The following is a 23,948-nucleotide window of genomic DNA, read 5'->3' as shown; positions in this document are numbered from 1 at the left end:
CTCTCCCCTGGGGCTCAAACCAGCCGCTGGGCAGAATCTGGGAAAAACCCTGGGCTATTTCAAAGCACTGGGACAGCCAGCTTCTTGTCACCCAGCCCAGAAGTTTCCTCATATAGCTTTGTTTACTTGTATCAGTCTTGTGTGGAGAGTTCATGTATCCAGACCGCACTCCTTCTGAAATAGGACTCCCTCCTGTCCAAGCTCTTCCGCTTTGGATAAAGTAATTAAATATTAATTTAGATTTTCTTAAACCCTGTATCATCAGGCAATGTTCACAGCCTGTGAGAATGTAGCTCTTATCCATCCAGGGTGAGGTTTTGTCTGTCCACACTGGTATTTTTTTTTGCCTACTGACCATCTCAATTGGAGCTCAGCTCTCTGCTCTATTGATGGAAATGCCTAAGAACACATAAAAGCAGGATATTCCTACACAAATAGAGCTTTTCAAAAATATCTATTTGTTATCACCTTTTTATTAAAACAGAAAGAGACAAAAAAATAATCTGCTGAGGGAGTCTTGCCTTAAGGAACTTTTCTTACGGGCTTCAAAGTTTGGTGAAACCAAGGGAGGGTCTGGAAAGCTGTCTTGGCTTATATCAGTAAATAAACATAAGACATATATAACCACATTGGTAAATCACAGCTGATGGCGTGTGTCCTTCAGCCTCAGTGACAACCTTCATTGAGCCACAGGTGCTGAGGGTGCAGGGGGAACTCCTTCCACTCCCAGATCCCGATGCAATTCATCTGCCGTGGTGACAGCAGAAATTAAGAAGTCCTCAGTCTTCACATACAGATGTGCTCACCAAGCAGGCCACCCTGCCGGGAAACGTGGATATGGGTGCTGCAAGCAAAGAGAGAGACCGGAGCCAGCCAGCATCACCCCCACAGTGCTGCAGAAACCCCCTCACGGCCTTTTGGGGGGCTTTGGCAGGAAGCTTTAGCTCTCTTTACCTTGCAGCTGGAGTCCCACCATCCTCAGGGCTGCAAAAATACAAGGGCAGTACAGGGAGAGCAGGGGGTTTCCCTTGCAAATGGCCTGACAGATACTTGACTGCTGAATGCGAGAGGAATAAACACATTATTTGCATGTCCTTAGGGCTCGGTTCTTGCTTGCCAATACCCAGTGCAAACTCTCTGATGCCAAGCTGTTTGTTCCATAGGCCAATCGCGGCAGTTTAATCCTCCCTGCCACGTGGTTACTCCCTGATAAACCTACAGGACATAACTTTATCAAATAATCCGGTAGTATGGAGCAGAGGACAAATATTTGACATCTTTAAGAGCTCGGTCTCAGGCAGCATAAGGCAGAGCTTGCTGACCCCAGGCAGCAGCAGGTACAGCTCTTGGAGCTTTATTTAGAAGCTGTAATCCCGCAGCCTTTCACACCAGACATTGTCTTGCTCAAAAAGTCCTGGCACAGTGCAAGCCTCTCTGCCCTTCACTGTGCCCACCAAGACCAGCGAGATTACCAGCTTTTCCCCACTGGTCCCACGCTTCTGCTTTGGGGCTGCTGCTGGGTTTGACAACCAATCTCTGCTCAAATGAGAGCAAAAGAGTAACTTGTCACTACAGCCACCTCGTGTATTATGATGGTTTATCTGAATGTACAGTGGCATCACACTTTAAACTCAGCATTTTATTGTATTTCACAACCAGTCTCCCTGTGGATCTTGGCCCATAATACACACATTTCAACCAGTCACTTCTGGACACTTCAATTGCCTGAACTGTTCTGTTTATCACCTCTAATCACTCATCCTCCCCTTTAAATCTGGTAACAACTCAAAACCTGAGCAGTCCTCAGTGTTCTCTTTCTTGGCACATGCTGTCCTCAGAGCAGTAGTGCCAGGTAGGTAAAATGTCAAACCCAGTGGAAATGTGTAAAAGAAATTACTTTCCTGTGAAGCATCAGGGTTGCCAGGCTCCTCTGTATTTCCGTTTGTCCATCAAATAACCTCCGAGAGGAAGGCATGGGAAGCACCAAACATAACCTGTCCCAAATGTCTGACTGGCTCAGCACAGCCTCTCCCAACTCATGCATGATGAGTTTCACAGGGATACATGGCTAATTGAAAATGAGGAGGGCAGGGAGCAGTGGTACCTCTTCTCTTCCAAACAAGATTAGTCACTGAAGAATTTCTGGGATCCCATGAAGGGTTTGGGGAACAGGTGGGGTTCTGGAGCAGTTCTCTGCTTGCTCCACCAAATTGGGGATGTTCTGGTTAGGAAGGCAAAGGAAAATAAGTGCTACATGCCTGCATTTCCATGTTGTAAGTCAGCACTCAGTAGTGGTTCAGTGGGAATTCCACTGTGTGTCTCTTCCTCCCAGGAGAGTGACAGTGAATAACGATCAACACCCACCCCCCTGTTTGCCCTACAGAGGATGCTACGGACCCTGACAGGGCTCTGACTCCTCTTCAAGATGAATACTGAAAGCTTCCTCCACACCTGGCACAAGGGTCAAAGACATCTTGCCATGGGCTTGAATTTAATGCTGATGTCAGTTTGTTCACTTATTAAATGGTGACACTTTAGAGCAGCTAGGAGAGGGTCATCGGTTGCCAAGTTTCTAAATGTACTAAGCATGCTGCTGTGTGAGTAGGTTAATGTTACCTCCTCTTCCTCCTGGCTGATTTATTGTGCCATTAACTCAGATTCCTGCTCTGTCAAAGCTCTGTGTTTGTGTTATCACATACAGGCAGGCTCCCAGCTGCACCTGCAAAACAGCTCAGGGAGTGCTTTGTCCTTTCCTGTGTCCTGCAGGAGATACCACCAGAAGCATTAACCCTGGGGACAGCACTGCACACAGCTTTTCCCAAAGAACAGGAGATTCTCCAATACACATGTGATGCCCCACATGGACATGAGGCCCCATCCCACCCCAGCCACACTGGCCAGAGTGGCTCCTGCTCCCAGCAATCCCTTGGCTTTGCTATCAGTGGCTTTGATGGGTTCAGCTCCATCATTCTCCTTCCCCCTCCTTTCCAAAAAAATCCTGAGCAGAGCTCCATGCAGGAGGGCTACTTGCTCAGTAGTGTGTGGGAAGGCTGCAGCAAAATACATGTGTTTAAACCCTCTTCTCTCTCACTGGAGAAGATTATGCATCCAAACTGGACCCTCCCTCAGATGCTCGGGGAAACTGTCAGAGTGAATTAAAAGATACAAAAGGCCAGGGCTATAACTCAGTGCCTTTTAAGTGCCAGGATTTTGTGGGGGACAGAGGGAGGGAAGTAGCCACTAATGTAATTTCCATGAGGAGTACACTCCTCTAATGTAATTTGGCCTGGCTACCCTTTCAAATGCAGCCTTCCCTGGCTGGGATGGTTCAGGGCCATGGTCCTAAATGCCCCAGTAATTACTGATACAATGAAAGCATGTGCCCGGGCTTTGCTCTGGCCTTTTCAACCCTGGACTGACACCAGCTTTCTGCATAGGGTACATTTCCGGGCATGTAACTGGACACATTAATATTGTGGGGGTTTTTCACTGACTATGTTCATTAAAGACACAAATGTCTCATTTACTCAGGCTTTGTTCCTTTTTTCTCTTTGGTTAAAGTCTGGCAGTGCTCTAATGGTCTACAAGTTATATAGTCTCTTACCAGATTAATAAGCATCAGTTACTCTGATCCAAATTCCTGATCCAAATTTTACATTCACCAGTTGTCTGTGCTGTTGCCAGTACCTTAATGTTGCCTGTAGCAGAGTTCAATAGCCCGTGATTCTGTGCTTTCCTTGCAAGGGAATGGTTTCCAGGGAAGGGACCCTTGCTTCAACATATCCATTTCCTTAGGCAAAAGCTCTCAGAGAAAGAACTTGAAAGTCTATCAGAAAGTGCTCTCTTTGCCTCACCCTTTGTGAATTTAAACATGATTTTTCCAACAGCTTTTTAAAGATCTCCTTGCAGCATTGTGCGTGATAGACTTAAATATCATCAAAGAACCACAGCACAGCACTGATTTCCTTCTCTTGGGTTTATTTTGGTCATCTTTTTAAAATACATCTCCTGAGTGTATGTGGCTGCCAAGTCTATTAAATTGTCCCCAAAGGCTGCTAACTGGGGACTTATTACTGTTATTCCTCATAAACAGCTGGTGCTCAAGGACAGTGACTGTTCTTGGGCACTTGCAGTTTAAGGATAACCACCAATCCCCTCTCTCTTGTACAAGTGAGTGGGGCTGAAGTGGGAGATGCACCCTACAATTTTCAGAAGGTAAGAACCATGACCAAAGGTGCTTTGCTGTGACATATGCAGGGCTGTCACAAGCAGAAGATGTTAGAAAAGGGATCGCGTGAGAGACTGAAAGAGAAGCTGATGAAACCCGGCAGAGCAGCAAGGGTGTTGCAGAGTTTTCAGGAGGCTTCAAAAGATATGAACTTTGGTGCCTTTAGAGGAAATAAGAAGAAAGAAAGAAGGAGATGACGTGCATGGCCAGATTTATGGCCAAGGACAGCCTTTACAGCTATGATTTTGAATGGTTTGAAGGGAAGGGGGAAATGACGTAGGCATTTGGGTGCCAGCAAGGTGAGTGTCACAGAAGCTGAGTTTTTAGAAAGGACAGGCAGAAAACAGACTCACTCATTCTCTGTCTGTCAATACACTTCCTTTTCCCCTGGGGACAGCAGCACTGCCCATCTCTGGAATGCCCTGTTATACATGGAAGCCTTGGGACAACAGACTCACAGGTTGCTACTGCAAGGCAGGGCCCTCTTCTCAAAGCCTGGGTGCCAGTTTCTGGGAGCGTCCAAATCCCAGGTGCCAACACCACCATTCCCATTGTCCACCAGCACCCGAGGCTGTTGCTTTCTGGTTGGCAGCCATCAGCTCAGCCTCTGATACAAAATTACATAGCGGCCAGTAAATACATTATCAGGTAGCAGGAGGGGGTAATCCCCCAAACCACAGCCCAAAGCCTTATTAAAAACAAGTACATTGCAGATTCCAGCCAGGAATCAATGGAAGTGGAGCTGTTCTGCCCATGGTGTGTTGCAGGGGTCAGTTTGGGGAACAGGCAGCGGAAAGCCCAGGAGCAGGAATGCACAGTCACACTCCCAGGCTGTGCGCGCGTCATTGTGCCCACACAGAACCAGATCCCATGGCAGGCAGGGACAGGCAGCAGGCATGGGAAAAGAGGGGTTTTTTCCCTCCCCAGCATCTTAAACTAGGTACTTATATTTAAAAAACCTGTTGTTAAACCCAAAATTAAATAAGTGAAAGTAAGGACATAGGGGAACTAAGGTAGCATGATTTATTGACATGAGCTGCTAGTATAGGCAGTAGGTAATTACATATATTTAATTGTATATTAAGTGCAAGCCGGATTTTTTGTATACATTAATACAGTGCATGGCATACTGCTTTGTACTTGCCTAGAGTTGCATACTAATCATTAGAAAACTCTCCCACAAGCATTTGCTGCTACAAAAGTCCAATGAGCTGAAATGTTCCAATTAACTTTTGAACCAGTCTTGGCACAATGTGTTAAGAAGCTCAGAGAAGGAGGGAAGACAATTTGCAGCAGACCAGGCACAACCCAGATGAAGAATACCCAATTAATGATAAATCAGGTATGTCAGAAATGAGGGCAAAGGATTTATTTTGCACCATTTTAAATCATATATATTCTATACCTTGCCTGGTGTCTTTTTCATGCTTTATCAGCTGAGGGAACCAAGACAGTAACAGTAGTATGAAACTTTTGTTTTGTTTCCTTATATTTTACATTGCTTTGTCCATTTAAAATCCACGCTTTGTAAGTGTTCTCAGACTGACCAGACTGATAGGCCCCTTTCTGAGCATGTGCAGCACAGTACAGTTTTACCTGGGTGATCACATCTTCTGTTTACATATTCTATGATCCATGCACGTAGCTTTGTTATTCCAATGTCCTTCAGAGGTAGGAGATTTTAATTCAAAATGATTCGACTGAAAACTGAAGGTGAAAGGCCACTGGAATTACCAAGTTTCTCGGAGACTCCAGCCTTTTGGGAGGTTGAGATTAATTCCTTGGAGAAGGTGAGTAGTTAGATGAAGTGTCTCCAAGCCCGAGGGATAGTAACACCCAGCAGACGCTGCCACAGGCTCAGCCGGAGGGATGGCCAGCAGGACATGCTGCTGGGAGCGTGTCTGTCCTCGAGAGCCTCCCAGCAACCCTACACCTGCTCCTCGTGGTGTGATGCTGCTGGAACCTGCTGCTTGCACAAGCACAGGAAATTAAAAGGCAGCTGTGCTAGTGCCCAGATTTCCAGAGTTTGTGGCAATTTTCTTGCTCCAGTGGTTCCTTGACCTTTTATTAAGACCTCAGTTAAAAAAAAAAAAAAAAAATTAAACTGTTGAAATGGGCTACAAATGCTGGTGGCTTGGCTTCATAGCAACATAAATAGCCCAGGTAAGTGATAGTCATGAAGAGTACACGAATTTTCTTTCTTTTTTTGTTGTTAACTGTTGATTTCCAATATCACTTTATACATGCATAGTTAAAGTCTTCTGGCAGGTGGTAAAAGTTGCATGTATTTCTTGATTGCTTTAATGCATTATCATTATACCACAACGTCCACCTTTATTTAACCTCTACAGAAGTGCCAGTGTCAGTGCAGCTGTTGCAGCACTGTCACCAGCACAGATAACTCACACATTTCACACAGTCCTGTACAACATTTACCACAAAGCAGAAAAGAGTGGCTTGTATGAAAACCAAGCCTAGTGTTAAGGCTTTTAGTCCTGAATTCTGCACATTCTTTGTTTCATTTTCTGTTGTAGACTCTTTGTGACATAACATTTAATATGCTTTTCATATGAAATTGGCTCTTCACTACTTGCTAATAAATAAGTGTATAATTACCCTGACTCCAATCAGAGCTGATATAGTTGAGCAACCTTCCCAAAAAAACAAAACCCACATGTACAGTGCACAGCACGACTGAGCATCCATAAACACCCTACTCCGAGGTCTGATTTACGGCGACACAAAAGTGAGCGTGCACACTGGGGTACATGGCAGCAGAAACAAAAAGTGGCAGAGGGGGAGGGAGGACAGGGTGTAACTGGGAATTGAATGATGATGGTCAGGTGGACAAGGGGTTGCACATGTAAAGACCTTCCAGTGTGGACACCAGAGTGAAGACAATGTGTACACGGCCATGGTTTCAGGCAGGGAACCGATGCTGTCCCAGCCCCTTGGGGTCAGGCAGAGCCCAGCCAGCTCAGCACAGAGGAGAAAAATATGGAAATATGTTCCTTCTTTATCTTCCCTCCTTGTCTGATTTTCTCCTGGGAGAGAACTTCTTGGCTATTTCACAGTCTATTTGTCCAGTTTGTCCTTTGTACTGTGTTTTGCAGGCCTCCTGTGACTGCTTGTAGTGCACAGACACACACAGACAACGCCTTGGCCTGAAGGTGATGTTAACAAGCTTGTTTGGCTGATTTGCTGATTCTGAAAGAACTTTAACTCCTTTGACCAATGAAGGAGTATTGGTAACCTTATTGTTGCTGAAGTAATCTCTTGTGGATACAGCACTTGCTAAGTTCACATTGTAATAAAGGGAAAGCCCCTCTAAACACCGCATCCAAGATACGCTTTGTGTTTATGCAGAGAAGGGTTAAAGACAAAACCCCTGAAGAGAGTATATTTGGGTTTAACAGTGTTAAGTGGAGGTAATTGTTACACAATATTCCTGGTTAATGGAACTCAGCTTCCAGTAGTTTAATGTTGCTTTTATGATTGAGAGCAAGTTGCCATCCTCAGCCACATGAAAGTCTCACTGGCTCACACTGTTTGACATCTATTTCTCTATTAAGACAAGATGCAGTGGTCCTATTTTTCCCTATCTCACAAATTTATAAAAAAAATCTCAAAATGGCCATCAGCAGCATGACGTGTCTTTGTTTGTTCTCACAGAGGTGGGTGGGGTGTTTTTTGTCCCAGTCCTTCTTGGATAGGTGATAGAGTAGCACCTAGCACCCGCTACACGTGGGATGCTACCCGCCTCCACTCCCCTCATGTGAAGTATCGACACTGTGTGGAGTCAATGTAGCAGTAGGAAGTGCATCGCAATTTTCCATAAGACCTAGAATAAAAGAGAATATCTCAGTTTCAAAGCATGGTATAGTTCACTTACAGGTTTTCTGGATGTAACTCTCCATAGGAGCGAAGAACCTCAGAATATACACATGCAACAACATATGGGAAACAAAACAGGAGGGCAATTTTCATCAGTACTCAAGTGTGTTCTCCTTTGTCAGCAAAAGAGGAGTCCAGGAGAAACTGTGAGTGAAGACTTAACTCCCCATAATGTCAATTAAAAAAACTAAAATCCCTATTGGCAGCAGGACTAGAGCATTTCGTGGGGGTGGATGCAAAAGGCCCTGGCACTCACCCATGGGAGCTGTGGAATGAAATATCTGATGGTCTGAGTTAAGTGTTCTTCCAGTTACTCCCAACAGCTTCAGCAGGCGTGACTGTGTCTGTCCTTTAACTTATTTCTCACGTTCTTGAAATAATGAGTGACACATTCCCACATTTGAAATAATTTTTTAAAAAAGTAAATTGAAGAGTCCTTGCAAAATAAGGAAAAACAGAGATTTTGTCTTTCTACTGACTTAAACTGAGCTGCAGTGACTCTACCTACTGAAGACTTCACCAGAGTTGTTAATAAGAATTTAAATGAGTTTTTAATGCTGGCATGTCTAAACGAATAGCCCATCCACAGCATCAAGCTGTGGACTAAGCAGCTTTAAAACTATGTCCTTGGATAACCCACATTCTCAGACCAACATAAAATCTGAAGAGAAGGTGTGTGAAATAGGAGGAGGGATCTGAGGGCTGGAAAGAGTAAAAATGGGAAAATCAGTTGCAACAGAATTCTTGGAGGAAAGGTTACTTTGGGGTAAAACTCCCATGGGAGTGCCATACTCACATACTCAGCCCACTTTACTCATGATTCACAGCTTTTTCTTTAGTTTGGCAGATAATTTGCAGACTACACACAAAAATAAAAGATCTCAGTCGCTCTTCACAACTTGAATATACACACAAAGTGAAATATATAAAATTTTCCTCAGTCTTTTGTGGTGCTATCTTTGGCACCAAACTTCAGACTCTTAGAAAGGAATAGTTCTTACAGTAGAAAACAGCTCCACACTGTCTGAAGATGAGGTCTCTGTAAAGTGCTTCAGGTTTGTCAGGTTTACTGGTCTGGATTTTAGTAATCTCTTACACCGGGAATGCTCCAACAATTACAGTGGAGGGATTAGCACAGCATTCGATTTACAAAGACGTCCTGTGGTTTCTTATTCCTGTCAATTAGCACATTATTGTTCCCTGAATGATGAGGCCTCTGCGCATAATTTAATTTGCAAATTAAATGTTTCCTGTTAGCCAGTAACAATACCTGACAGCTAAATAGAGGTGCTGCTGTAGGAGGCAAAACGCTGACCAGAGGAAGCTGCCTAAACTAAGGCAGAGAAAGCAAGTCAACAATAAGCAGATGTTTAAAATGAAGGAGGTTGCTAAGCAGATGCAAGGCTTTGCATCTGCTGGTGAATGAATTTCCTGCGCCTTGGAAAAGCTGACAGATGACTGCTTGATTCAGAAGCGAATACGCCCCTAGAGTACCCATTAACGGGAAAGGCAGCAGGAGGTCGGCAGGAGCCTGTGCTTTGGTTGCTGTGGATTTTCTCCTTCAGTGTGATCATCTTCTCATGGCCTTTCCTACTCTTCTTATGTCATGGCTGGACATTTAAGGAAATATTGGCAAGAAATGGGCAAACATAGGTCTATGTGACCTTCATTTGATTTGTGCAGTAAGAGGCATGTACTTCTTACAGAGAAATGAGATCTGCCCCTTAAAGTTAATGATATGCAGAAATAATTTGATAGACTCTTTCTTCCCTGCTACTTGCAGTGGTCCCAATAGAAAAAGCTTTAAGTGTAGTGAGGTTCCTCTGTTTTAAAGCTGGCAAAGAGAAAAAAGAAAGGAAAAACACATACACACACACCCCCCAAACAAACCAACCAAAAGCCCACCAAACCAAAGTGAAGACCTCCTCTTACATACCCAGGAAGGTATGTTCTACATGTCAAATATCCAAAATCTGCCCCATCACAGTCTTCAACCCCCTCATGCTTGTAGCCATCTCCGCAGTAAGCACGGCGGCACCCTGGTGAAAAACAAAGAAACAAATATCTTCCAGGCACTTCATATGTAAAAGAAACAGGTAAAGAAAGTGGAACTAGATTTTTAAGGGTTAAGTATAAAACAAGATATTTTGGGGAGGGCATTCTGTAAGGGCTGTCTTAGGAGGAGCAGTACTCTTCACTGCAAAGAATGTACTTGTTTTAGCCCCATTTCAATGACCAAGGGAAAGAATGGATAAATACTAAAAATAATTACTACCGAATCTCTAATTACTTGCTCTAAAAATTATTACTGCCATAGATAATTACTATCAAAACAAGTTAAAGGAAACATAAAATACAGTTAACATAAATGGCCTGGGGAGGTCACAATCTCAAAAAAATACTCTTAGATCTTTAAGTCATTTGAAATTCCTAGCCTAGACCTTTACCTAATTCTGTGCAGCATCTATGTTTGTCTGCTATGAGTTGCCACATACAAATGGAATTATGCAGCCTGTCTATAAAAAAAAGGTATATGATGGTTGCCAAAAATGTGTTTTTCCCATTGCTGACTGCTACTGACTTGAGCGTGAGTGGGACTTGTCACAATTTTTCATGGTGACTGACGTGTAGGCTGCAGTAATTTGTGGGTTTGTTTGCCATTTTAGCAATTGGACTTTGATTTTGGTGTCTTCAGCATATTGAGAATGACTTTCTAACATGAACAAATTGATTTAGTTAAAATCCCTTTGACATCTTCTCAGATAATCCACTGGTGTTAAGCAAAGGATTAAACAGACACTCTGGAGTAGGGAGTTTGTAAGAGGCTAAAGTGGGTTGTTTACAAATAGAAATGATTAATTAATTGCACCAAGGATGTGTTTGTCAGAAATTGATGCTTCTAAGACCAACAAGTCTATTTTACGATAAAATCCATTTAACACTTGGCTAGCCTTTTCCTTTTGGTTTGGTCACAGGAGAAGAACGATGACAATGTGCTCATTTCCAAGTAACTCAGTGTTGACTCCTTGGGTCACATCAGTGTCAGAAATGTATGAATTGCAAGGCCTCCATTGACCTGAAGCTTTGCCCAGAGCATAGCACAGAGAACATGATGTGCCCTCAGACATATAGCGTATAATTTTGCAGGCACTAGAACTAATAAAGACTATTTTCCTGCATGGTTGTTCCCCACGGTTGATTGCAAATTCTAATTGAATCATTTTCTCATGTCTGGAGACAGGAGAGATCATGCTGTCTCTCTGGAGTACTCTGCAGTCAGGCAAGCTTAGAGGAGCTTTTATTTATGTCTCCCTAGACCTGTTGAGACTGAATTGCCTTTGAAATCTCTTTCCTGTTGTCATTGAGAAGCTGACTGGGATTCCTAAGTTATAAGGGGAAGGGTGGTGATGGACAGGTGGATGGAGAAACTTGCATGGGGCATGGCTGCATAGACACCATTTTCAAAAATGGAATGATATATAAATGAAGAATTGCATCTTTCAGTGTTGGGTGACACTTCTGAAATGTGACGGAGCATCCCTTTGCTAGGAACAGCAGAGTACCAAACTGCTGTGTGGAGATGGTATAGAGCTGTGCTCTGGGGAAGGATTCAAGCCATAAAAGTAACTGAGAGGGAGAAGTGAAGGTTGCCACAGGTGCTTGAATGCTTGTATGCTCTTTGCTATCCAAAATCAGTAGACATGAATTAAATGTTGTATAAATCTAATAGTGAAGGTAGTGGGTCGACACCTATCCCTATTCGTTATCCCTAAGTGAATAACGAAATTCAAAGTGGTGTTTCTGGACTCAGGATCTATTTTACCATAAGAAACAGCCAGCATCAGTGTCTATCCCAAGGGCTGTGCTGCACTGCAAAGATGTGCTACAGCTTTTAGACAGAGAGCTGGTAGCCCCCAGGAAAGGTGTGTGAGTAAACCGGCTGCTGGATGTGGCCCCCAAAATGCAGTGGTTTGGCTCTGACGCAGCCAGTGAGCACTTCATGAGAAGTGCTGTTGTCACCTCTGCCCTGTGCTAGTGTGTGCCATCCACATGCACGAAGGCCTCAGTTTTCACCCTTCCCCCTTGTGCCTCCCTTTCCCTGTGCCTGCACTTGATCCACAAACCACACCAGCTCTCCTTGTGTGATTTAGACAGCAGTGTACCCTGTGGTACAACTAATGCACCTTCCCTGGTAGAAAGAAGCCACTCCTGCTGCACTGTAACTTACGTATACAGTCGTCAGTCACCACTGCATTGCCGTCGTCGCACTCTTCCCCATCCTGCACGATCCCGTCTCCACAGGTACCCCCATCCTCCAAGCGGTAATCCATGGGATAGAAAGGGGTGAGCTGACCAAGAAAACACACAGTGGTTACTGAACCAGACCAGCAGCAGCCTGGCTAGCAAGCAAAGGTGAAGGGCTCTGGGGGGCAGATCCCACAACCAGGTTTTTATGTCTTGTTATTTGTTGGTCAGAGGGTTTATACAGAGTCTGATCCAAGGTTCAGCAGACACAAGAAGGATCCTGCTGCTAATTTCAGCAGGACTCAGCTCCTTGGAGCAAGAAGGAAATATGTGAGTTTGGTTTGAAGGGTTTTTGTTCTGAGCTTTGTACCCTGGTGAGTTTTGCCTTATTTTGTATTAAATAAAAACTCTCTTTACTACCGTAATTCCCTGAGCTCTGCTCCAGTTTGCTCACAGTGGAACCCGGTTAACAGGGAGGTTAGCAAAACCTGCACCACTGCTGAGTTAATGCCTCAGTAGTTAAGACTCCTGTGAACAAAATTCAGAGAAATATGTACAATTGTGGCAGTGTTCAAAAATGAGCTTTCCCCCCATTTGCTTAATTGATTCTGTATGACACCTTAAGTACAGAAGTATGTTCTGTATTTCAAAATGAAACATACACTCACGAATTTTCTGAGACCACAGTCATATTTTCACCTGGACTGGCAGCCATCCAAAGGTATCCTTGAAATACAAAGATCTCTGATCTCTTCTAAAAGCTAAGGCATTTTTGGTGTTTAACTGGTCCAGTTCTTCTTGATTATTCACCACAAATATCTGGGGCACAGAAAAAGAGGTGATTGGTAATTTTTTCAAGAAGCCTTTTGGAGTGTCCCAGAATCTAGTTTCGCCATATGTATCTTCAAATAGGTAAATAATCACACAGAAAAATGGTTTAGTTGTCTTCAGAAACAGAGGAGGTGAGAACCTGTACCCACGGAAAGAATGGTGTTTCATGAGCACCTAACTATGGCTCCAATGGCCCCTATTTTGAAATGCACATCCACAGATAAAAATCATACAAATACTGGTGCACAATCACTGCTGAGAAGAACTTTCTGGTGTTCAAATGGTTTGATGCTGAAACAAGTGCAAAATCCAAATAGGCATAAGTGCTTTTTGTGGATTGACTATAACTTTTTAGGCACGTTTGTGGATACAAAATAAATAATGCATGGCTCAATACAACCTTCACTTAACTTTTACCACTTTGTGCTTTCTTTAGACTTAAATGGCACTAAAATGCATGTTTCTTTATATGCATACACTACGGTCTAAAGCCAAGTCTTCAATTACACTGAAAAAAAAATTTAGTTCAAATGGTAAAATTAGGACAAGCTGCTCTCTTACCCATTTTTTTATTGTCTTGATCAATGAAATTGGATGTAAGAGGCATTAGGAAATAATCTCTTCCTTCAGCATCTTAATCTATTTAATTTTTGCAAGATTCAAGCCATTTTTAAATTAAGAAAAAGCAAACAGAGTGCTTCTGAGCAAAATGGATTTAGGGCTGAGTCTGATTCTCACCAGCATAAACAGAATTGGCTCTTTTAAAAACAAGTTACCCTGAAATTTTTACATAGTAGAATATTCCCATAACCCTGGACAAAGGCCATTTTCATTAAGGAAGCATTGAATAAAAATGCCTTCAGCTTGACTGAAAGAAAGCAAGGGAACAGGATGCCAGTACAGAACTGATTCTGTAATTGTGTTCAGGAGCTCATGGCCCTGCCCCAGAGCTCCAATTTCTCTTGAAATCAATAGCAGAACTGTGCAGTCTCAACTGATATCAGCCTTTGAAATTACACAAGATTGAAAAAAGCGAATGAATCTAAGCCAGTGACAGAAAAACAGCACTTTGTTCCCCAGCCTCTGCCCTCCTCTGGCTGTGCTGGCACTGGAGGAGCAGCTGGGTGCAGTGGGTGATGGTGCTGAGGATGTGCTGCTTTGGCAAACCTCGGGGCCAGGGCAGAGAGCACCATCTCTGGATCTTTTCCATGTGCAGCTATAGAACCATGACAAGAGCTGACAAGTGGTCCAAGACAGGCTTCAAAGCTGCTACATGGGGATCTGAACAGAATAAACAACAGTGATGTTTAAGCTCCTGCTCTTTACACTTGAGGGAGTAAAACAAATGGGGCAGGCAGGAAAACAAGGACTGCTGCTCTGGAAGTGCTTAATTTCCAGAGCTAAGCCTTGCCTTTTTGCCATCCCACGTTCCTGGCAACAAAATGGCACTTGGGGGCTCCTAGGGACAGTGTATGGTATTTTAGATGCTTACACACTCATTGCTATCTTTTAAGATCGGGTATGAAACTGTGCCTGATGGAGAAGGAGGGTAATAAGACCTACACATTTTAGTGTGAGCCTTATACTTTTTCCTGTGAGTTCTCCAGGCTGCAAAGCACATGATGTCTTTTTGCATGCAGTGTGATGTGAAATGCACCTTTATTTCAGCACATTCATCTCTCACCAGTATGTTTTAAAAACAGCAGGAGCGTTTTTCCTAATGCAACACAGCTAGGGATGAGTGAGCAGCTGACACAGCTCACAAGACTTGCAACACACTTGTGCAAAAGGCTGAGCTCAATGACCCAGTTTAATGGGCAGTGTTGTGAGTGTGTCCCTTCCACACACTGTAACAGCTTTCTGACAGTGTGATAGATGGGGCTTTAACAAAGCTGATTGCTGCTTATTGACATTCAGAGACTGCCAGACACGGCTCCATTTCCACTTGCGTGAGTGGAGTGGCTGGGCTGTGCTGGCACACAGCAGCAAGGTAGCATCTGCATTGCTGACTAAGGGCTACAGTGTACAGAATAATAAGGCAGGGCCCAGCAGAAGGAAAAGTACATAAAAAGTAGTTACAAAGCCCAAAGAAATCAGTGATGAAAAGTTGCAAGGTCACATTTCACCAGTGCCTTGTCCTTTATTTTGTCCAATTTGCTCATAAAAATGCTTTCAAGGCTAGAGATGAGAATGAGCTATATCATGTGTACTATTAGCAATATAATGTGTCTGCAGACAGGAGCCCAGACACCTGATTCTCATGGTTTGTGGAAACCCCTGTTCGGTCCAAGGTTGAGGGTGTGTGCTTTGGGAGAAAGTTCTATTGTATATGTGAAATGCTTGACCACAATATTCAATTCTGAAATCAGTGTCTTAAAAAAAACCAAGAAAGAGATGCTTACTTTACTGACCTATCTAAAATGCATTTTGATTTAATGAAATAAAAAGAACAAAAGATTATATATATACAGTAGTAGATGAAAGACAGCATCCTCAGGCTTGAAAAAGGTTTCCAAATACTTGCTGCCTTGCTGATGTTTTGAAACAGCTGCACTTCAGCACATCAATCACACAACTATCTATGAGACTGAACTTTTTTTCACCAGCTGGATCTCAGAGGTTTTGGGTACTACAAATCACACATTGCCCATATATCTTCCTATTAAATAAAAAAATTAGTGAGTACCACATCTCTTGTAGTAAAAGCACTTAAGAATTGCTTACATCCCCTCCCAGAAAACCTGCTTACCGCGGGAACTTTTGGGTAGCTGTGTCCAAACACAGATTCCTCATATGATGGGTTACTCATATGTTGTGGGGTTCTGCAGAGACATCTCCCTGGAGGCCCTGGAAGTCCTCGTTCTCCCTTTGGTCCTATTGCAAATTGCCCTGGGAAGCAGAGTACCAGGTTGCCTGGTTACGAAGTTACTACACAACACACAAACAGCCTTAGTGGGAAAAGTACAGGCCAGGTGGAGATATGCATTTACCCAAGTTTCCAGATAGGCACATCTCCCACCAAATCCACTGGGAACCGAAGGGTTACCAGAAACACTAATTCAGGAGAAAGATGCCAGGTTTTTACCACAGTTGTATTGTTTCAGATCGCCTTTTGAATTTTTCTACCCGTTGTATAGAGGAAGAGAGAGACCATTTGCTTAGAATAAATGTCAGCCTGTTTGAAGCTACAGAAATTCAGGACAGGATGAACACACAGATCACTCTACAGCACCTATGCACCAAGTTTTGTGGAGTCAATCTCTGTATGCATCTACAACACACTGGACTTGTGCCTTTGTACAACCACTTGAGCAATGCTGTTTCACAGGTTTCTGTACAGCAAAACACAACTAAAAATACAGGAGGTTTTTTATGTTTTAATTAAACATTTAAAAAAACACTGCTTTTTGACTTTTAAAATTTGGCAAGGATGTGCTGCTCTGCAGATTTAGACAATGAGCCAGTATGTTCATTCTGCAAGCAGTGGAGTCATTACAGAAATGTCTTTTAGGATCAGAATTCATATTCTAGAGGAAAATTATTAACAACCCTGACACACAAACTTTCTGTGGATGGAATAAAGCCTTTAAAAAGTAATCTCAAGGTCCTGGCTGCCTTCCCATCAGCATGGTGAAAATTCTGCCTTCTGAAAGCTTCCAGCTAATTTACTCAAGCAAATATGCTTCTTAATGGGAGGCATGACATATGTGAAAACTCTGAAGCTGTGTCCAGCTTCACAGATGTTCCATTTCCCCACCACCACAAGAAGAGACCTCCTGTCCACTGATGTAAGCAAGGGAAGAAAAAGGGAAAGCAAAATGGAAGGGGACATTGAAGAGATTGGCTGCAGTACAAACAGCTGTTGTACCTTTGAAGCAATAGTAAGGTTTTGCTTTTCTTTCCAGATACTTTAGTTTATATCCAGGGTGAGAAACCCTACCTGAGGCTTCACTGCCACTGTGCATTGTGGGTCATGTATTGTCCTTCATGTCCACGTTTGGACCCACAAGCTGACCAGGGTTCATGTGCATGCACAGCTCTGATGCTGTACAATTACCAGTTATTACAAGGTTTTCCTCATGATTTCTACAACACACACGATTTCAGTGAACATAGATCTCAAGCACTTAATTATATAGAGAGTTTTTCTCCACTGCTCTTTTTTCCCTGAGTCCTTTCACTTCCATTCTCTTCCCTTCTTTCCTTACTGCCACTGTAACTTGGATCTCATCTGTTTTTCTCTTGCAGAGCTGCACAAGGTGAGCATTTTCCAGGATACCTGGAAAGGCAGACCTTTGATGATGGAGATTACCTAGTCTCTCTGAGGCCACCAGATGGCTTTTCATTATCCCCATCTACAAAAATCCCTCAGGGACCACATAGGCTTTACTTTTGGTTTTATTTGAAACATGAAAAGCCATAAAGTAGGCTTTAAAGTAAGGTATAGAGTCCTTATAATGGACAAGGATGGCATTACCTGCCTCCAGGAGAAATCCTCTCCTTGCCATCAATGGAGAAGCAAACAAAGCCCTCCAGCACTTTGTGAAGAGGAGCCTATGTGTGCCTGATGAGTCAGGAGGGGCTGGGGAGCAGGGACACTCTTGGAGACATCACCTCATCTTCTGCTTACCTAATCCTGATGGTCCAGGGGGGCCTGGCTGGCCAACAGGACCAGGCTTACCAGGTGGGCCCATGACACCCGCCGGTCCAACATCTCCCTTGAGTCCCTAGAAAAGAAGTGACATCCATTTACTGACTAAACTATTAGTAACAAGCAACCTCTTCCAGCCAACACTGGCTTCCCATTTAAGAAAGCCAAGAGATTTGCCAGAAGAAGCTCGCAGCACAAGCTTCATGGACACCACCTCAGGGAACAGGTGCTCTCCTCTCCTATGTGGAGACAGAAAGGCATGCCCAGGCAGGACTTCTGCTCCCAAATGGGAATGGTTACAGGGATCTGCCCTGTGAGGAGTCAGGAATCACCCTGCTCTGACTTCAGTCATTTGATAGCCTTTTTTTAAGGATGAGTTTTTAACCCTTGTAACTCTCTAGGAGTGAGTGCAGCTGAGAAAGAAAGGGGAAAATCACTGAGGAGTTGTCAAGGGCTTCCACAGTGACATTTCCCAGTCTTAGGGTGCAGCCTTTCAGAAGCACACTATTGACTTTGAAGCTCACACTATTTTCAGAAGTGCTTGAGGTGCCTGGATTCCTGTATCTTCTTGACTTTCACCATGGGTGTATCTATGTTAACACACCATCACAAACCAAGTGAGGGCTTGGCTTTACAAGTGCAGGTTAGTGTTTAGCAACAGCATGCTGACAAATGATGTCCCTCTGGCAGCCAAACAAGCAGTCAATGCCTCAAATTTACCTGTGGGAGAGGGGCTTGCACACAGTTACCATGCAATAGCTAATATTCTCTAAAATCAGCTCTAATTTGCCTCATGGGAGCTTGTTCATACAAGCATATCCTTAGGCATTTGGAAGTTTCAACGTAGAACTGTTTGACACCTTCTCATTTTTTGCTCCTGAATTTAATATGGTGACGCTTATTAAAAATAACTATATTTACCTTCCTGCTCATATACTCTCCAAGGCTTGGATTTCTCAGCTTTATATTTCAGAAGTGTATTACATAGCTTAAAGTTTAAGTATCCGACTTGATTTTTATGTAGCAGCACACATTATTTAGCATAATCAAAGTGATGTCTACTACGTAAGCTTTCTTTTAATGACAAAGGAGAATATTTCCTTGAAGATGGTGTAATTCCAGGTTAATGTGTATTCAAAGGCATATGATGAATGGTTGCATGTCTAATTTAAGAGTAGCAAAGCATATATAGTAATACATGCTGAAATGATTGTTGTTATATAATATGTTACATCCCATGGATACGTTTGAATGTCACTTGCACCGTTTCAGCAGAGGAAGGCTGATTTTGCCATGGCCTATAAAGAATTAATTGAATATTTGCTTTGTTTAATCCTACTAGGTAAGTTCTGAGCCATAAAAACATTCCAGGATTTATGTGAATGTCAGTGACACTGATCTCTAATTACTTCTTACATTACGCAACCCAGAACTAGCAGACCAGGATTTTGTAACCCCAAAGAAGACTGTGGGAAATCTCTTTCCCCCACACAGCAGCAATTTGACAGAGGCAAGGCGGTGCCAGTCGGACGTGTACTGACTGAAAACAAGCTGGTTTTTGTGTCCCCTGCTTTGGAGGAACGATTGCTTAATGCTCTCCTGCTTAGCACTGACGGATTAAATAATAATAGCAAGGGTTGATGTTCAGTATTTCTGCCTTGTTTATTTTTCACATGTGCCCACGCCATTTGGAGAAGCTTTTCCCATTGACAATATTTATATTCATGTTCTTTCTTTCAAAGTAGCATTATCTAAAGCCCTAAGTCATTCCTCCTTCTCAAGACTGAAACCCTAAACTTGGGTTTGCTTAGGGTCAGCTCCCAAGTTATAAAGCTTTGGGTGTTACATCTCAGTTAGCAGCTGTGGGACTGTGACTTGTGACTCCCTCCTCCTGGCTACCTTTTAGGAAGAGCCTGCCCCAGAGGCAGGGAGAGTCAAAGAAGTCAGTGAGCTAATCAAGACGTATCTCAAAATGGAAGTGGAAGTGACACCTGCTTAATTTAGCTGCTTTTATCTAGGCATGTCAGCTGGACCAAGAGACAGGAAATGGCCCCATGCTGGTGGAAACTATCCTCTCAGCTGAACAAACAGCCAGATAGGTACAGTACTTAAAGGTGGCAGCCAGACCCACAGCCTTAAAATGCCACTCCCCAGTTTTTTCAAAAGATTAGAAAAGAAGAAAGGAAATACCAAGTTCACCAGTTACAGAGAGGGAATGATGAATCAATGCTAAGATTGCTTTCAGGGCACCAGAAAGGGGTTTGTGTACTGAGCCTTGGGACTGGAAACACCGATTTAGGGCCAGACTATAGGTCTTTTAGTCGCATCGATTGTTGCCTTAATTTATGACACACTTATGTCACCACTTTTTTATTAAGCCACTGTGTAAGGTGACAACATGTCTAAGGTTGTGCACAGAAGGAGTGCACAGTGTTCAAGCTGCTCTGCAGGCGCTGCGTGTTCTCTTGCCTTATGCTGTGGAAAGATATTCCACAGCACACAGGCAGGATGGATGAGCAGAGTTCACAAAAAAAATAAAGCAAAACCCCTCAAAACCAGCAAAGAGCACACACCAGCTTTTAAAACCTGACAAATCTAGGACAAAAAAACCTTCTTGTTGGTCATCAAGCAGACTTACATTGCACATACCTTCCTTACTTTCCTACCTATTATTTCCTCCCTAACACCCACCCTTTTTTTTCCCCACCCTGGCTATTTTATCACTTCAGATATTACCTGTTCTAATCAGAGCAACAGTGAAGCAGGGATGTGCCTCTCCTTGCCATGCCGGGCATAACAAGACTGCAAATAAAATACTTCCAGCTAAGCCCTTACCACTGAAATGCTATAGTGGTGGAGTCAGTATCCAATTTACACACAATTCCTAGTCCTTACAATTCATTTGAATGTCTGAAAACATAGCTCTGCTAGCACAGTTTTGAGCTCTCTAGCCATCAGGTGTGGCTGGGAGCGTAGCTCTATGCTGCTTAGGATTCAAAGGAAGCCTTCAAGGTCTGCTCAAATTGTATTAAATGAGCTCATTACCAATCCAGGATAAATACATCTTTTCCCACGCTGCATGGGCAGGGAGCTGAATGCTGCAGACAAGACTCCAGCCCTAAAGCTGAGGCTTTAACTCCTGTGTAGCTTGTGCATGCCTGTGAGGTGTTCCAGGAATTCTGTCCACTCCCTGTGCGATACAGTGCAGGGTACAAGAGCTTAGGCCACACAATCACACAGATGCCATGAGCCACAGGAAGAGGAAACACTGTGGTCCTACTTGTTTGCCTCGTTTTCCAGGTCTTCCTATAGGTCCTCTGTATCCTGGTACTCCAGACTGTCCCTTCGGGCCCATCTCTCCCTTGGTGGTTGCAGAGGGAAGGAAGCAGGAGGTGAGTACATGGTTATGCCTCATCCAAGACAACAGATGCACATTGCTTTCATTCACATGATTCCTCTAGATAATTCTGGCACCATTTCTTTCTTAGAAATCCAAAATTATTATAAAAATATTTTAAAACAAACAAAAAAAAAACCACCTCACACCATTTACCCACATACCCCTGAAAAATCCTTTCTTAAGGCAGAGGCCAAATGAGATCAGAAACCTGATAAGAGACTTGGAGGGGTCAAGGCTTGAAAAACTCTCTGACCCCTTGGCAATACCTTGCTTTGCTGTTAAGATGCATGTGTGATAAAAATACTTAGGGAAAGGAAGGTGAATTCACTCATCTTCTAATCTCTTTAGGAGCAACTATTATTTCCTTTTCCTAATTTCAGAGATATGATTTGATTATGTCATGAAATTATCCACCTTTAGGTTTTCCATAAGCCAACATCTGAATCTTGATTGATTTTCAAGTACAGAATAATGATAACATAAAACTGGTCATAATTACCACTGCTATTTACAGTAGTGCTATTTTGTTTCAGAGTATCAAGAAGGAAATATTTATTAGTTTCAAGTGAATAAAACCCAAGCAATTAGGGCAGTTACAAATCTATAAACAAGAGTTTGGATATGTTAAGCAGGAGGAAGATTATGACTAAACAAACAATCTGGGGGAAAAAGGGAAACAATGGCAAAGAGTTAAATCTGAGAGTTTTCTCCTAAACTAAAAAGCCTAAAGAATTTGATCAAGTCCAGGCAGTGCTGGTCATTGAGTCAAGCAAGACCCTCAGTGTCTTATACTTTCCAGGAAGGCCCTGAATCCACTCATTGACCCTGTCTCAGCATTTAACACAACTCCCCAACACATCATGCCCACTTACTTTTTGTCCCAGCATTCCAGGGAAGCCAATTTCTCCCTACAAAGTCAAAGGAGAAAAATAATCAGAAAATGTGTAGTGATCTTTGACAAAGCAGCATCTTCCTTGGAAGGAAGAGAACAAGTGCCACGTGTGGATATTGGTTAAAAACTGACTCAGCACTGCAGGTAATGCAGTAGGTGGAGATTTATAAGCAAAATTTTACTATAAAGCTCCTTGTATGGTACCATTACTCCTCTGTCTGATCTTCTGCTGCCAGCTTCTGTTTCTCTGGAAAAACCATCCTGATTGTGCTCTTGTCTGCAGGCAGCTCTGCTACCTGGACAGCTCCCAAACCCTACCTCTGGGAAAGCCATTTCTCCATTTGCACCTAAAGCAGTTTACTTTTCATTTCTTAGGTGAAAGAACCCCCAAGCCATGAACCTCTCCCCCTCTTCCCCTCCTGGTATTATCATACCACCAGCTGAAAGCATTTTGGGAAGCTGCCGTGGTTCTGGACTGCACAGCCCAGGAGGGGCTCGGGTGACCTCCAGGAAAATCCTTCTCTGACCCATCAGTCCCCCTAAGCACTGGGCTGGGGGCACATGGACATGGAGCTGCCCCATGACCCTCACATCAGATGGAACCACTGCTTTCCCTCACCACTCTTGCCCTCTCTGGAAGATGCTTCCAGGCTCCTTTCCTCTATGACCCTACTGTTTTTCCCTGTCAGAAGTACATTTCTCCTCAGATGCACATTCACAGCCATTTGGAAAAGAAAATTACCTGGTCTCCTTTGACTCCTTTGTCACCTCTGTCACCTCTGGATCCCTGAAGAGAGATAACAGGGGAACAACAGCCTAATAACTACCATTTCATGAAGAAGCAAAAAATATTTCTCCTACACAGTGCATTACTGAAGTCAATAGAGTACAGTAATATCTTCAGGGTGAGGTATATGGTTCATTATTGATATCATAACAGAACTGAGGGTAAGGACTGTATGAAAAGGGACTCATTCTCCTCAGACAATTACTTTAAATACATGCTTTCCTGGACATAATACTTTAAAATTTGATATTTTTTTCCCAGTTGGCTTCTTTCTCCAGTTCAGGTCCCACTGTAAAGTCTTAGAGTACAAACTGTCTCAGTGCCAAAGTGTGTATCACCTAACTAAACCAGACCAACAACTAAGGATTATTTAACCCATGCTGCAGATGGGGAACCTGGAGTGAGTTTCACTGTAGCAACTTGTTCATGAGTCTAGAGGATGTAAAACTCACTTCTTCAGCACCCCAGCCCAAGCCACAAGACTGTGCTCCTTCTCAATACTTGTTTTCATTTCTCAGTGGGACCCTTAGATTTCATCAAAATTCAATCTCGTTCCTACAGATACTTTTGTTTTTAACATAAGTGTTTCCAAATGTTAAATTATACATTATTCTGTTGTCACACTGACCTTTTCTCCTCTAGTTCCAGGAAAACCCTAAAGGGAATGATAGATATTTTAATGCTTCTCGCTTTCAAGATCACCCAAGAAGCCGGACTTTCAAACTTTGAAGTGAAGAAAAAGAACGAAGCACAAATAATTAATTGCATCAACATGTAAATGCAAATGAATATTTACAGCTCCTAAAATTGCACCAAAACAGAACTGTGAAATATGAATTAGAGGCAAGACAATTCAGCCCAAAAGCCATTATGAAAAAGCCAGGTAAAGCCAGCAGCTTTGATAAAGCTTTGAAACTGAAACAAGTGAAATAAAATGTAACTGAGAGTAAATAAAGCATTAGATGCCACAATTAATAATATAAAATAATTTTAACAATAATCTTCCTCCTCTGTTTAGTT

The 23,948-nt window shown here is 43.0% G+C and overlaps 1 protein-coding gene across 1 annotated transcript in view; it reads right to left on the bottom strand.

Moving 5' to 3' along the window:
* Nucleotides 1–5,228: 5,228 nt before the first annotated feature.
* Nucleotides 5,229–23,948, bottom strand: part of COLQ (collagen like tail subunit of asymmetric acetylcholinesterase) — a 41,269-nt gene continuing 22,549 nt past the window's right edge. The window contains 10 exon segments of the mRNA XM_048302585.1: nt 5,229–8,069; nt 10,059–10,161; nt 12,351–12,471; nt 13,067–13,186; nt 15,948–16,087; nt 17,829–17,925; nt 21,130–21,210; nt 22,122–22,157; nt 22,884–22,928; nt 23,557–23,583. Coding sequence (XP_048158542.1) covers nt 8,000–8,069; nt 10,059–10,161; nt 12,351–12,471; nt 13,067–13,186; nt 15,948–16,087; nt 17,829–17,925; nt 21,130–21,210; nt 22,122–22,157; nt 22,884–22,928; nt 23,557–23,583 — 840 coding nt within the window. The 3' untranslated portion in view covers nt 5,229–7,999.

The sequence above is a fragment of the Corvus hawaiiensis genome, chromosome 1 (assembly GCF_020740725.1).
Source record: "Corvus hawaiiensis isolate bCorHaw1 chromosome 1, bCorHaw1.pri.cur, whole genome shotgun sequence".
Lineage (NCBI taxonomy): Eukaryota > Metazoa > Chordata > Aves > Passeriformes > Corvidae > Corvus > Corvus hawaiiensis.
The sequence above is the reverse complement of the archived record's forward strand: the minus strand, read 5'-3'. Positions and strand labels throughout refer to the sequence as shown.